Source organism: Ursus arctos, unplaced genomic scaffold, assembly GCF_023065955.2.
Source record: "Ursus arctos isolate Adak ecotype North America unplaced genomic scaffold, UrsArc2.0 scaffold_14, whole genome shotgun sequence".
NCBI lineage: Eukaryota > Metazoa > Chordata > Mammalia > Carnivora > Ursidae > Ursus > Ursus arctos.
This window is the reverse complement of record NW_026622808.1, coordinates 17,995,010-18,009,735: the sequence shown is the minus strand read 5'-3', so window position 1 is coordinate 18,009,735 and position 14,726 is coordinate 17,995,010. Positions and strand designations below refer to the sequence as shown.

Genomic DNA, 14,726 nt, shown 5'->3' with positions numbered 1-14,726 from the left:
GGCTCACTCACCCCTCTGTTCACACAATTCCTCTTTCCCTTACTCTCATTTATGGCACACCTGTGAATGTTTGTCCTGGGACAACCCCTGCTGGAGCCCAGGCAAGCTTTGGAGAGTTTCTCCCACTCCGTGGAGACTCTATTCCTTCCTGATGACTGCCCTTTCCACAGCTCCTGAGGCACCCACCACATTCCTGCCTCGTTCATCAACACCTGTGCAACCAGAAGCCACCACAGGTATCTGGGAGATTCTTTTTCCTTCCCAAGAAAAGCTCTCCAGTCCCACGCCTCTACCAGTCAGCTATAAAATTCTGGTTTAGGACAGTCATGTCAGTCGCAAAGATTATACTGTTGCATACCCTCTAACACATACAATCTAACGCATACCCTCACGGAGCCCCCAGTCTTGCAAGATCAGCAGACCATTATAACACAATGTGAGATATTTTGGGGAGAGGCACCTAGTATAATTTTGAAGGGAAGGGCTTTCTGGAGAAAGTTTCACCCAAACTGAGTCTTTAAGAATGAGAAGGGGTCATCCAGGAAAATAGGGAATGAAGAGTTTTCCTGGTATACGAGATTCAATGAGCAAAGGCTGAGTGGCCAGAAACAGCATAGTGTATGGAGATAATTGAGAGGATTTGGTTTGCATAAAACACAAAGCGTAACCTGGAGTAGACGGGTAAGTGAAGCTGAAAGGTTGGCAAGAATCATGTTGGGAAGGACCTTGAGTGCCAGGTCGAGAAGCTTGAACTTGACACTGAAGGCCAAAGGAAGCCATGGCTAGTGGTGAATATACTGAGATTTTCACTTAAGAATTTCTTCGAGTGTTCAGTGTAGAGAACATTCTTTAGAGAGGACATCCTGTAAGCCTGCAGGGGTGTTGGTCCAAGTGAGACAAGATAAGGCTTGAGCTGGAACAGGATAGAGAGGATGTATGTGAGGACCGTTCTGCAAGTGGACTTGGGGTTACTTGGAAGGGAGGGAGGAAGAGATGAGTGACATGCTGGTTTTGACTTGGGCGACCAAATGGTGGGTGGTGGTGCCACTGGAAGAGAAGATGACAGAGTATAATGAATGCAGGTCTCATGCCAACTCTCAGTAGCAGCCATCTCTCCCGTCTCTTCTCGTAGCTATGGGACATAATCTGAAGCCGTTCACACTCAACTTCACCATCTCCAACCTCCAGTATTCAATGGACATGAGCAATGGCTCAGCTATGTTCAACTCCACCAAGAGGACCCTGCAGCGCCTGGTGAGACCCTGCTCCCAGCAGCTCCTAGTGAGATAAATCCCCCACTCTTCCCCCACCCTTGTCTCTCTTGTTCATCCTCCTCCTCCTTCCCCAGCTTGGATCCTTATTCCAGAAGAGCAGTCTGGGCCCCTTCTACTCAGGTTGCAGACTAATCTCCCTCAGGTAGGACTTTTTCCTGAGCATTTGTCAGTAGTGACCATTTTGGTGACCAACCCTTCCAGTCTTCCCACTGACCTCCCATTTGCTCCTCTCTCCTTGTGGACCCCATAGTGAGGTTTCAGGACCTCTCTTTGGAGTCCCCACATCCCTCTCTCCCCAGACCTGAGAACGACAGGGCAGCCACCCATGTTGATGCCATCTGCACCTACCGCCATGATTCCATGGGCCATGGGCTGGACAGAGAGCAGCTCTACTGGGAGCTGAACCAACTGACCCATGGTGTCACCCAGATGGGCTTCTATACCCTGGTCAGTGACAGCCTCTTTGTCAATGGTGAGTGTTTTACAGCAATCCTTATTAGTCCCCATTCTACTTTATTTCCTCTTTAACAAGTCAGCCCACATTCTGATTAGGAGACACCCTCCCCAAACTCTCCATGGAGAGAGTCTTTCCTGTTATTTCGGGTAAATAGCATGAAATTCTTTGACAAATTAATACAATGAATTTTAATTTGAACCCCAAAAGTCTGACTCATGGAATCTCTTGGGACAGGAGTTCTTCTATGTGAGGCCCCTCTATGTCAGTGATTCTAATCTAGAGGCAGTTCTGCCCCTAGATTCTGCCCCTCAGGAGACATTGACAATGACTGGAGACATTTTGGTTGCCACAACTGGGGAAGAGTGCTACTGGCATCTAGTGGCTAGAGGCCAGGGAGGTTGCTAATGTCCTCCAACGAACAGGAGATCCTCACCACCAAGATTTACATAGCCCCAAATATCAGTAGTTCCAGGGATGAGAAACCCCACTGTACATGGCCCCTGGTTCCTAGATGGGCACCAGACCAACTAAGCATACTTCGCCACAATTCTTTAATTATCCAACTCTATGAAATTAAGGTCTTGTAACGTGCCACTACAGCCTCGGTTCTTTATGGGTCAGTACGTCGTCACACCCAGTGAATGAGTAAATGAGTGAACACATGGGAGATGCGTATTTCAGCCCCATATTTGAGGATCCCCTGCAGTTCACATTCGCTCATTCAACAAACACATAGACATTACCATTCTGTCCCAAGCCACGTGCTGGGTACAGAGATAGAACATACAGGTTCTCTCCCTGAAAATCTTATAACCAAGAGAACCGAATATTACTTAGGAACACACAGAAAAGACAGAGACACCATTATTCACAAGGTGCCGTGGAAGCACAGAGGAAAGACAATTCAGGGAGGGCTAGAAGAGTATATCATGTACCCAGCACTGTACTAGGCCCTGGGACATGGCAAGAACAAGACAGATGGATCCCTACTCTCCTGGGGTTCCATCTCGTTGGGGTTCTGAAACATGAGTAGGAGTTTTCCAAGAAAAGCAGAGGATTGAAGAACATTCCAGCAAGTGGGAACTACATAAGCACAAGCAGAAAAGCTCACCCCGGGAGAATCCCTGTAAAATTTCAGTTTCACCCTCTGTGGGGTGACTTTCCATTTGGAAGCCCCTATCATGTGGGCCTGAGTTTGGCTGATGGTGACAGTAGGCACCATGCTTCTCTCTGCACTAAAGGGTAAGCCTCTCCAGCTGTCTTCTCTTCCTCTCATTGGCTCCAGGCTATGCACCCCAGAGTTTATCTACCCAGAGGGAGTATCAGCTCAATTTCCGCATCATCAACTGGAACCTGAGCAACCCAGACCCCGCATCCTTGGAGTACACAGCCCTGTGGGGGGACATTCAGGACAAGGTAGCGTCTCTCTCACCCGTCCTATCTCTCCTTGCCCTGGGTTCCCCCCTCATTCCTCTGTCTGATTCACATCTATTAAGTAATTATTTCAACTCTGCACTTTACCTATGTGTTCTGAGTTCTCTCAGTTTCCAAAGGTGGTGCCTCGGCTGCCTCCTGCCTTTTCCAGATGGGCAAACTGAGGCTCAGAAAGGGAAGTGGTGTGCCTAAGATCACACAGCCAGGATTTGAACTCAGAACTCCTTTGCTCCAAGGCCTGCGTTTTTTTACTGGCTCCAAAAGCCCCCTGCAGCCCCAGGAGGCCTCCATCTCACCCACTGTCACCCTTTGTTCCAGGTCACCAAACTTTACAGAGGCAGCCAACTACAAGACATATTCCACTCCTGCCTGGTCACCAACTTAACGTAAGTTGGGGAGGTTGGAAGCTGGCCGAGCTGGTAGCTTGTGGCTCTGAGCTTCCGTCCTGGCACAGTCATTGAGCTGAAAGTCACTGACATGGTACCCATGCTCCCCCATGTCCCTGCCAGCTATTCCTACCGTCTCCTTCCATAGGTCTTCAAGGGGGAGGGCAGGAAAAGAATTAACCTCACGGGGCCACCAACACTAGCCTCCACCACCTTCTCCTCTTCTGGATACTTTCAACAAAGATCAGCCCAGTAATAACATTTCCCATGGCCACACCCCTGCTGAGCACTTTCATGCATGGTCATCTCACGGGATTCTCATGCAGCCCCCTGAGATGGATACTACTGTGATCATCCCCGTTGTTCAGAAGGGGAAGCTGAGGTTCAGAGAAGTGAAGTGAACAGCTCAAGAATTGCCCAAATTGGGTTTGAACCCAGGTCTGGGAGGAATGGCTGGAAGAACTGCGACATCTACACTGGGTAACAGGAGGATCATGGGACACAGTGCCGACTTTGAATGTTTCCAAACTTCAGTTCCTTTGTCTTTAAGAGGGGGATAATTATAATACCGTCTATCAGAGTGATGTGAGGGAACGTGTCAGTCACTCCCTGGAGATGCTCAGTAGATGTTCATCATCTTTATAGTTATTTTTTCTATTCCCAACTCCTGGAAACCTGGTGTTTTTGGTCAGTGTCTCTTCTCTAGCCTGGGAGATAATCTCTCGCTCCTTGTCTCTAGGTCTTGAGGTCTATAAAACAGGAACTCGGGAGACACTGCTGGTGTTGAGTGATGGCTGAGTTCCATGATCTCTGTCCCTAGGTTGGGCTCCATGTTGGTCACCGTCAAGGCACTGTTCTCTTCCAATGTGGACCCCAGTGTGGTGAAGAAAGTCTTTCTGGACAAGACCCTGAATATCTCATCCCACTGGCTAGGCGCCACCTATCAGCTGGCGGACCTGCATGTGACAGGTGCAAGACGGGGGGCTGGTTTCATGGCTTGAAGAGATGGGGCAATGAGGAAGGATGGGGCTTCTCAGTAGCAGTGGAATGGATGGAAGTTCTGGAGGGGAAAGGGGGGCTTTCCGGAGGCCCATGTTGACAACCCATGGCCGTGGATCAGCCAACAGGAGGTAGGAAGAAAACATGTAGCAATTGCACCCAAGGGAATGGTTATTTTTACACATAAATCTTTCCAACCCAAAACATAGAGTATCCTGAGTTGCCCTCTTAGGCCTTCTGGCATTGATTGATTGAAGGACTCATTCATTCATTCAACAAATATGTCATGAAAGTAAATAGGTACTGGTGATGCACTGTGATAACTGCTATAATCAGGGAATTTCAAGAGCTTATAGGAACCCCAAGGAGGGATACACACAACCCAACTGGGAAGTTTTCGGAGGAAATGATAAACAAACTGAGATGTGATGGCGAACATGACCTAGCCAGTGGGAAGAGATAGGGAGTTGAGCTACATGTGTTTATAACCTGAAAGACAGAATACCTGGGGAGGCTAGAAGGTGTTTGGTGTGGCTGGAGCAAACACTTTGACATGGGAGAAGTTGCAGGTAATCTATAGATGCAGAGAGGGACTTTCTTGGGCACCGGAATCGTTTACAGAGGAGCACAACACAGAGTTCTGCTTTAGAAAGCTCACCCTCCGGGTGTTGTATAGAGAGAGGAGTGAGAGGGAGAGAAGACCAGAGGCAGCAAGTCACATTAGGGACCTAGGTCAGCAAAGGTGTATGACAGGGGTCCCCCGAGGTGATCAGGACCTGCACTTGCCTTCTGTGCCCCAGTCGGGCCAAGTTTCCTCTTCCCCACATACTAGGGAGCTCTCACAGTGCTTGGGGAGAGTTGGATGGATAGTGGCCGGGTGGAAAGAGGGTCTCCTGTAACACACCTTTAAAAATCTGGCTCCAGTCACGTTGCCAGGAACAAGTAGACTAGCTGAAATGACTTCTTCGCTAAAATTTTCACCTGATTGAGACTTTAATATCTTCTTTTTATTGTAGAAGTGGAGCCATCGGCTTATCTACCAACGGAGAAACCAACCAGCAGTCCCAGCCCCGAGCACTTCCAGCTGAATTTCACTGTCACCAACCTACTGTATTCCCAGGACATAACCCAGCCAGGCACCACCAAACACCAGCGGAACAAGAGAAGTATTGAGAACGCGGTGAGAATGGGGTTGTGTGTCCACTCTGTCCCCATGTAGAGACCGACCTATGGACACTGGGCAGTCAGAGGGTGATTTTTCATAACAATTCATGAAGACAGTTTCTTGTGCCCATTTACAAATTAAGAAACAGGCCCAGAGAGTTGCAGTAGCTAGTCCAGGGTCATGTAGCTAAGTCATACCCTGGAATGGGATGTCCTTTGGTACAAATATCTGGGCTAATGTTTGTTGAGATAAGAAAAAATAGATGGGGAACTGTGCTCAGTGGCTAAAAATTCTCTGATGCCACTGGGCCCGGGATGAGGATCAAGGGAACATCGCCCTGTCTTTCAGCTCAACCACCTCTTCCGAAACAGCAGCATCAAGAGCTTTTTCTCTGGCTGTCAAGTTTTAGCATTCAGGTGAGTTCCAGCTCAGGACCGAATCACTCTGGAGACTCTCGCTGTCCTTTCAGTAAAAGCGTCCCCATGTCATGGTCCCCGTTTCTAGCTCTTATGGAAGATAGCCCTGGGAGTATAGAACTCTTACCTAAAACCCAACTTGTTCCTAAACCAGTGAGCTGAACTGACTTAGAAATTTGAGAGAGCCAGGGTAGGCCTCCGCAGACATGGAGGTGCCTGGTGTCGGGGCCACGGAATATGGAGTGTAGCATCCATGCCTCGAGAAGTTATCTGTTGAAGTCAGGATCCATAGAAGACGGGGTGGCTAGAACCACATGACTTAGAATCCAGCGGTCTATCTGTGCTGCTCAAGAGTGTGGGCACTGATCAGTGAGACAATCCACACTGTTTATACATCTACTGAGATATGATTCACATAGAAAATGTATCCCTTTGAAGTGTACAGTTTAGTGGCATATTTACCGAGTGGTACAACCATCCCACTATCTAATATGGAATATTTTTAAAAAATTTTTTAAAAATATTTTTTAAATATTTTAATAAAATAAATATTTTTAAAAATAGATTAAAAAAAAAATCCTGTCTCCATTAGCAGTTGCTTCCTATTCTTCCCTTTATCCCCATCCCCTAGCAAACAATAATCTACTTTCTGTCTCTCTGGACTTGCCTGTTCTGAACATTCCATACAAATGGACTCATATGCTATGTGGTCTTTTGCAATTGACTTCTTTCCCTGAGCATAATGTTTTCAAGATTCATCCATGTCGTAGCCCATATAGATACTTCATTCCTTTTTTTTTTTTATGACTAAATACTATTCTGTCCTATAGTTCACCACTTTTTCAAAAACTTTTATTTAAATTCAATTTAAGTAACATATACTGTATTATTAGTTTCAGGGGTAGAATTTAGTGATTCATCAGTTGCATATAACACCCAGTGCTCATTACGTCAAGTGTCCTCCTTGATGCACATCACCCAGTGACCCCATTCCCCCACTCACCTCGTCTCCAGCAACCCTCAGTTTATTTCCTAGAGTTAAGAGTCTCTTATGGTAGCAAACCACAAGGGGGGCTATACCACTTCGCGTTTCTCCATCCATTCATTGATGGACCTTGGGTTATCTCTACTTTTTGCCTATTACGAATAATGCTGCTATGATCATTCTTGTGGAAGTTTCTGCATCAGTTTGTGTTTTCAGTTCTCTTGGGCGTATGCACAGGGCTGATACTGTATGGTCACGTGGTAATTTCATGTGAACTTTTGAGGAACTACTGGACTGTGTACCACAGAGGCTCTACCGTTTCCCATTCCCACAAACAATATAGCAGGGACCCAACCGATCCAGACCCTCACCAACAATTGTTATTACCCTTTTTTTACTCCAGTCATCCCAGTGGATGTGAAGTGGTATCTCACTGTGGTTTCAATTTGCATTTTCCTAACGATTACTGATGTTGAACATTTTTTCATGTACTTATTGGTCATTTCTTTTTTTCTTTAATGGCACAAAAAATGTTTATTATCTATTAAGTGAATATAAAACAGATTATAAAACAGTATGATTTCAATAGTAGTTATTAACGTTTGTTGATTTCTTTTTCTATCCTAGGCACTGTATTAAGTGCTATACATGCATTTTTCTTAATTTTGCCCCTTAATAGTCCTATGAAATGGGTAACATTGATGAAGTTGAGTGACTTTATTTTTTTAATTTTTTAAATATTTTTTTTATGATGTTAATCACCATACAGTACATCCCTGGTTTCTGATGTAAAGCTCGATGATTCATTAGTTGCGTATAACACCCAGTGCACCATGCAATACGTGCCCTCCTTACTACCCATCACCAGCCTATCCCATTCCCCCACCCCCCTCCCCTCTGAAGCCCTCAGTTTGTTTCCCAGAGTCCACAGTCTGTCATGGTTCATTCCCCCTTCTGTTTACCCCCCTTTCTTCTTCCCTTTCTTCTCCTACCGATCTTCCCACTTCTTATGTTCCATAAATGAGTTTATTGTTCATTTCTCTGTCTTCTTTGGAGAAATGTCTGTTCAAGTCCTTTTCCCTGTTTTACCTTTTTTTTTTTATCATTGAGTTATAATCATTCTTTGTATGTTCTGGATACTAGACCCTGATAAGATATATGATTCACAAATATGTTCTTCCATTTGTTACATTTTCACCTTCTAGGTACTACCCTTTGAAACAATCATTTTTAATTTTGATGACTCAATTTATCAATTTTTTCTTTGGTTGTTTCTGATTTTAGTCCCAAATCTAAGAAACCATTGCCTAATCCAAATCAAAGACTTATACCTTGGTTTTTTTCTAAGCGTTTTATAATTTTATCTCTTACATGTAGGCTTTGATTTATTTTGAGTTAATTTTTGTATATGTTGTGAGGTCCGAGGCCAACTTCATTCTTTTGTTTGTGGATATCTAACAGTCTCAGTACCATTTGTTAAATAGACCATTGTTTCCCTATTATCTTGGCATCCTTGTTGAAAATCAGTTGTCCGTGATTGCATGAGTTCGTTCATGGATGCAAGTTCCATATAAATTTTTTATTTAAATTAAATTTAGATAACATATAGTATCTTATTAGTTTCAAAAGTAGTATTTAGTGATTCATCAGTTGCATCTAACACCCAGTGCTCATTACATCAAGTGCCCTCCTTAATGCCCATCACCCAATTACCCTATCCCCCACCCACCTCCCCTCCAACAACCCTCAGTTTGTTCCCTATAGTTAAGAGTCTGTTACGGTTTGCCTCCCTGTTTTTATCTTATTTTATTTCTCCTTCCCTTACCCTATGTTCAATTCCGCTGACTATATGTTTATTCTTATACTAATGGCCACTGTTTTTATTACTGTGCTTGGTAGTAAGTTTTGGAATTGGGAAATAGAGTTCTCTAGTTCTGTACTTCCTCCATATTGGTTTGCTATTTGAGGTCCCTTGCAACTCCATATGGATTTTAGAATCAGCTTGTTAATTTCTATAAAAGACATCTGGGATTTTGGTAGGGGTTGCACTTAATCTGTTGATCAATTTGGGGAGTATTTTAACAATAATAAATCCCCAGTCCACAAGCATGGAGTGCTCTTCCATGTATTTAGGTATTTTAAAATTTCTTTCAACATATTTTATAGTTTTCAGTATACAAGTCTCACAATGCTTTTGTTAAATTTATTCCTAAGTGTTTTGTATTTTCTTCTTTGATGCTATTATAAATAGAATTATTTTATTAATTTCATTTTAAGAATGTTAATTACTAGTGTATATAAATACGATTGATTTTTATATATTGGTCTTATATCCTACATTCATGCTGAACTAATAGTTTTTAGTTTCGTGTGTGTGTATTAGGATTTTCTATATTTAATAATATGTCATCTGCAAATAGAGATAATTTTACATCTTTCCTTCCAATCCGAATGCTTGTTCTTCTTTTTCTTGCCTAATTGTTTTATTAAAATGTAAATAAGATATGAAATGAGGGAAGACAACACTGTCTTGTCTGTGGTCTTGGGAAAAAAATTTTGTCTTTCACCACGGAGTATGGTTTTATCTGTCGGTTTATCGTGGATTCTATTTTTCAGGTTGAGCAACTTTCTTTCTATTCCTAGTTTGTTGAGCTTTTTATTTTTTCAATCATGAAGGATGTATTTTCTCAAATTCTTTTTTTTGGGTGTGTCTTTTTTTGGTTGTGTGTTTTTGTCCTTTATTCTATTAATTTGCTTTATTCCACTGATAATTTTTTTCAGATATTAATATCTGAAACCTTTTAGCTAGAGGTGTGAGATTAAGACCTTTTCAAGTATTCACACAACCTCACGCACTTGTGACCTTCTAGATGTCCCCCACAAACCCATTGGAGCTTTTCAAAACCCCTCAGGGACATCTCATACCCACTTTTAAAAAAGTTTTTGGCTCACCTCTTGCCTGCCCCAACCGGTATTGCTCCCTCAGGCAGCTGCCATGTTAAACAACTATCACTGATTGTTTTTAGCAGTGCTCTGGAAATAGGCTTTTCTCACTGAAAAGTCTCTGAGTCAAATAAAGACAAGCCCAGAAAATGGGGCTTTTTAAAGGAATCTGCAGACCAGTCAACCATTGAAAATTCAATGGGAATGGGTCTTTTGGGGGAATTCCAAATAGATTATGGCTGCTAGGCTGCTGGTTTTCACAGCTACCATGGTTCTCATACTGGTGGCTTTCAAAGTTTCTGTGGATATTATGAGAGCAGGATGGGAATAATGCAAGTTCTAATGCCATAAATCTTGTTTCCTTTACTAAGATTCAGCCATTTTTTTTTCTTAACTAAATGATCTTCAGATTGTTGCAAGCCTTTGGTTAATTTCTAGACTACTGAAAAAGTTGATTTTGACCATTCTTGCCAGTGTTCTCAATGATTTTATGGATTTTTGGATGTCCTTACTGAAAACATTTCAAAAATGTTCTCCCCATGGCTTTTTACTTATAAACTAATTAAATTAAATAAAATGAGTCATTCAGTTCCTCACCCATGCTAGCATATTTTAAGTGCTCAACAACAAAAGGGCTAATAATGACTGTATTTTGATATTGCAGATACAGATGTTTGTATCATTGCCGAAAGTTCTTTTGAACAGGACCTAGAAGCAGGGTAGAATTCAAGATACCCTTGTTCATCCTTTTTGCCCTTCTAGGTCTGTCCCCCATAGCAACCACACTGGGGTGGACTCCCTGTGTACCTTTTCACCATTGGCTCGGAGACTGGACAGAGTTGCCATCTATTTGGAGTTCCTGAGGCTAACTAAAAATGGTACCCAGCTGCAGAACTTTACCCTGGACAGAAACAGTGTCCTTGTGGATGGTAAGGCTTCTTGGTCATTGGGGCAGGAGTGGGGGGTCCAACCTTCACATGTGGGGCCTTTCCTGGGAATCTGGAGACCTGGGGTTGAGTCGGCCTTAAACTTCTTTAGGCTGACAGGAGGTGGCATACCCCCCAGGCTTTATCCACCATTGAGGGAGAAGAAGGGACACCCAGTGGGATATTGGAGATTCTTGCCTTTTCAGAGATAGGTCTGTAACCTCAGGCTGGTCACTTCCCCTCTCTGGAATTCTGTTTCTCATCCAAGTACTGAAAGTCACATGGCCAGTGGTCAGTGAGGGACTCTAGCTCTGAGCTGTATGTGAACCAGACTTGACAAGCATAGGGGATGGACCTCTTTTCTCCCACGACAGGCTGTATAAAAAGAGGACCTGTATAAAAATGGACCTGACTTGGCCCATAGGCTGTAGTTTGCCAAGTTCTGCTCTGGATCAGCACCATGCAGTAGAACTTTCCACATGATGGGATGTTCTATATCTGTGCTGTCCAGTGTCATAGCCACATGTGACTATTGGGTACTTAAAGTCTGGCCATTATGACTGGCTTTTATAGTTACTGATTTTTAATGTTACCAAGGTACCAGATTTTTTATTTGATTTGATTAAAATTATTTTTAATTTAAGAAGCCACTTGTAGCTGCTCCATATTGGAAAGCACACCTGTAAGGAGTTGGCCAGGGAGAGGGTGTACAGTAGGGTGACCTGAAACTCTCCCCCATGCCTGATGGGTGTGTGTCTCTACGCTGGGGGTTTATGTTGCAGTTGTGATAACAAGAATAGGCAATTGGAAAGTATTAATTATTTGGTGTGAAATATAATTCATACTTGGGAGTGGTCATCAGAGAAGACTTCCTGGAAGAAATGACATTGTAGGTGAATCCTGGAAAATGAGTATAAAACAGCTTGGTAAAGGAGAAGGGGTGAATGTGTTTCTGGGCAGAAAAGAGAACATTTGAGTGGGAATTACAAATTTAGAACTGTCCCTTGGGCTTGCCATTCTCCCCCCAACCATCATAAGATAACCCAGCCCAATTTCAGTCCTCCTTGCCCAGAGGTATGAATTTGATTTAATTCATTACACTCCTGGAGTGAGATAATAGCCTTGGCTCATGTATCAAAGTGTCCTCATGTTTTAGAGAAAAATGTATGAACATCATGATTTTGCTTCAACATTTCAGTGAAAATATGAATGAAGCAAGGTTGACAAGTGCTGACAATTTTTTTTAAAGATTTTATTTATTTATTCGACAGAGATAGAGACAGCCAGCGAGAGAGGGAACACAAGCAGGGGGAGTAGGAAAGGAAGAAACAGGCTCATAGCAGAGGAGCCTGATGTGGGGCTCGATCCCATAACGCCGGGATCACGCCCTGAGCTGAAGGCAGACGCTTTAACCGCTGTGCCACCCAGGCGCCCCTATAAGTGCTGACAATTTATACATTGGATGAAATAGTTTTAATTGGGTGAAATATACATTGTTAAGTCTAGATGATGTATGTTTTGATATTGTTGAAAAGTTTTATTTAAAAAGCATAAAAACAAAACAAAAAAAAAGCATAAAACACACTCACATGTATTCTCCATTTCATTCACTTCCAGGGTATTCTCCCAACAGAAATGATGTCTTGACTGAGAATTCTGGTAAGCCTCAAAGAACCCCCAGCCCAAGATGGGGAAGGAATGTCTTGATGCTGTAGCTAGTCAAAGAAAACCATGTACCCAGAGTCTTGATAATGATGAAAGCTGGACAACCCATGTCAGGGACTGTTAGGCACAGCGCAGGGAGAGCAGGAGCCCTAGGGGAATGACAGGAAGTGACTCACACCAGCACTTGTCTCCCCAGACCTCCCTTTCTGGGCCATCATCCTTATCTGCTTGGCGGGACTCTTGGTACTCATCACATGCCTGATCTGCTGCTTCCTGGTAAGTAAGGAGGGTTGCTTGTCTTTTTACTATTGGGTTATAAGAGTTCTTTATCTTTTATAAATATATGTCCTTTGCTGGGAGTATGTTTTATGAATTTTTCTCACAGTTTGTGTGTATCTTGCTTTTTCCTTTTTTTTAAATTATTTTTTAAAGATTTATTTATTTGAGAGAAAAAGAGTATGAGCAGATGGAGGGGCAGAGGGAGAGGGAGAGAGAGAATCCTCAAGCAGACTCCCCACAGAACGCAGAGCCTGATGTGAGGCTCAATCCTAGGACCCTGAGATCATGACCTGAGCTGAAATCAAGAGTCGGCCTCTTAACCGACTGAGTCACCCAATGCCCCTTGCTTTTTCCTTCTTTTAAACAACATAAGTCTTAGGGAAATATAAGTGAAAGTCATAATGAGATACTATGACACAAGAGGACGGCTAAAATTAAAAAGATTGACTCTGACAAGTGCTGGTGAAGATGAGGAACTACCGGAACTCTCAAACAGTGCTCATGAGAAATAGCATGGATGCATCTTTAAAGGATACATATACCTACCCAGCCGTTCCACTCCTAGGAATTCATGCCAGAGAAATAAAAGAATAGAATAGAATAGAATAGAATAGAATAGAATAGAATAGAGTAGAATAGAATAGAATCTATACAAAGACTTGTACCCAAATATTTATAATAACTTGATTTTACTAGCCAAAAACGGAAAACAACGCAGAGGTCCATCAACAGGTGAATGGATAAACAGACCGTGGTTAACCCCACAATGGAATACTAATTCAGCAATAAAAAGGAATGAATTATGAATACATGCACTGACATACACAAATCTCAAAATAATAATGTGGAGTGGAAGAAGCTAGATAACAGTGAGTCCATAGCATATGATCCTGTTTATAAACAAATTGCAGAATACGAGCTGATCTGCAGGGAGAGCAATCAGATCGGGGGTTGCCTGGGAACGAGAATGTGTTTGCAAATGGCAGGGAAGGAGGAATTACAAAGGAGCATGAGGACACTTTTGGGGATGACAAGCATTCCTCGTCTTGTTTGTGATGGTTCACAAAGTCATAATCAAAACTTACGAAGCGTTCACTCTACGTGCATACAGTTCCTTGTACACTGTACACATTGTACACTGTGTGGAGGAGGAGGGAGGGGGCGGTTATGAATGGGATGTTGGAGAAAAGGGTAGAAAAACAGAGTTAAAGGGAAGAGAGACGAGAAAGGGATAAAAGAGGGACAAGGCATGCATGAGAGAAAATGAAGTAGAAAAGGGTCGAGAGACACACAGGGAGCAGCAGGCACCTGCGGCTTTGGCCATCCCCCTCCCTGTGGTCCCAGGCCATTCTCATGCCCTCTCCTTGCCCTCACAGGTCACTGTCCGCCGGCGGAAGAAGGAGGGAGACTACGAGGTTCAGCAGCACAGCCTGGGCTATTACCTGCCGCACCCGGACCTGAGGAAGCTGCAGTGAGAGCTCCGCCTGGGGCTCCAGCGGAGCTTGGCTGGAACAGGAATAAACCACATTGGTCGGACACAGTCTCTGGGCCCTTCTTGACTTGGCCCCTGACTAGTTCACAGGGGGTCAACATGGAAGGTTTTCCCTTTCAGTGAGTCTTGAAGGACAACTGTCTTTTGGTTTCATGCCATTTCATCCCTCAGAAGCACCAGAACTGGCAAGAGACCCAGACATTGTCATCACGGAACATCAACATCCCACCTCAGTGCGAGGTTTCCCTTCCTCGAAACCGTAGAGCACACCTCCCCTTGGCTCTGGTGCCAGCCACCACACCCAC

The 14,726-nt window shown here is 43.6% G+C and overlaps 1 protein-coding gene across 1 annotated transcript in view; it reads left to right on the top strand.

Annotated features, from left to right (window-relative positions):
* The window catches only part of MUC16 (mucin 16, cell surface associated), a 108,419-nt gene extending 94,015 nt beyond the window's left edge, over positions 1–14,404 (top strand). Inside the window, 13 exon segments of the mRNA XM_057311252.1 lie at positions 171–236; positions 1,133–1,254; positions 1,349–1,416; positions 1,574–1,746; positions 3,017–3,147; positions 3,484–3,551; positions 4,372–4,520; positions 5,567–5,730; positions 6,064–6,131; positions 10,822–10,988; positions 12,603–12,644; positions 12,847–12,926; positions 14,306–14,404. Coding sequence (XP_057167235.1) covers positions 171–236; positions 1,133–1,254; positions 1,349–1,416; positions 1,574–1,746; positions 3,017–3,147; positions 3,484–3,551; positions 4,372–4,520; positions 5,567–5,730; positions 6,064–6,131; positions 10,822–10,988; positions 12,603–12,644; positions 12,847–12,926; positions 14,306–14,404 — 1,397 coding nt within the window.
* Positions 14,405–14,726: the final 322 nt, after the last annotated feature.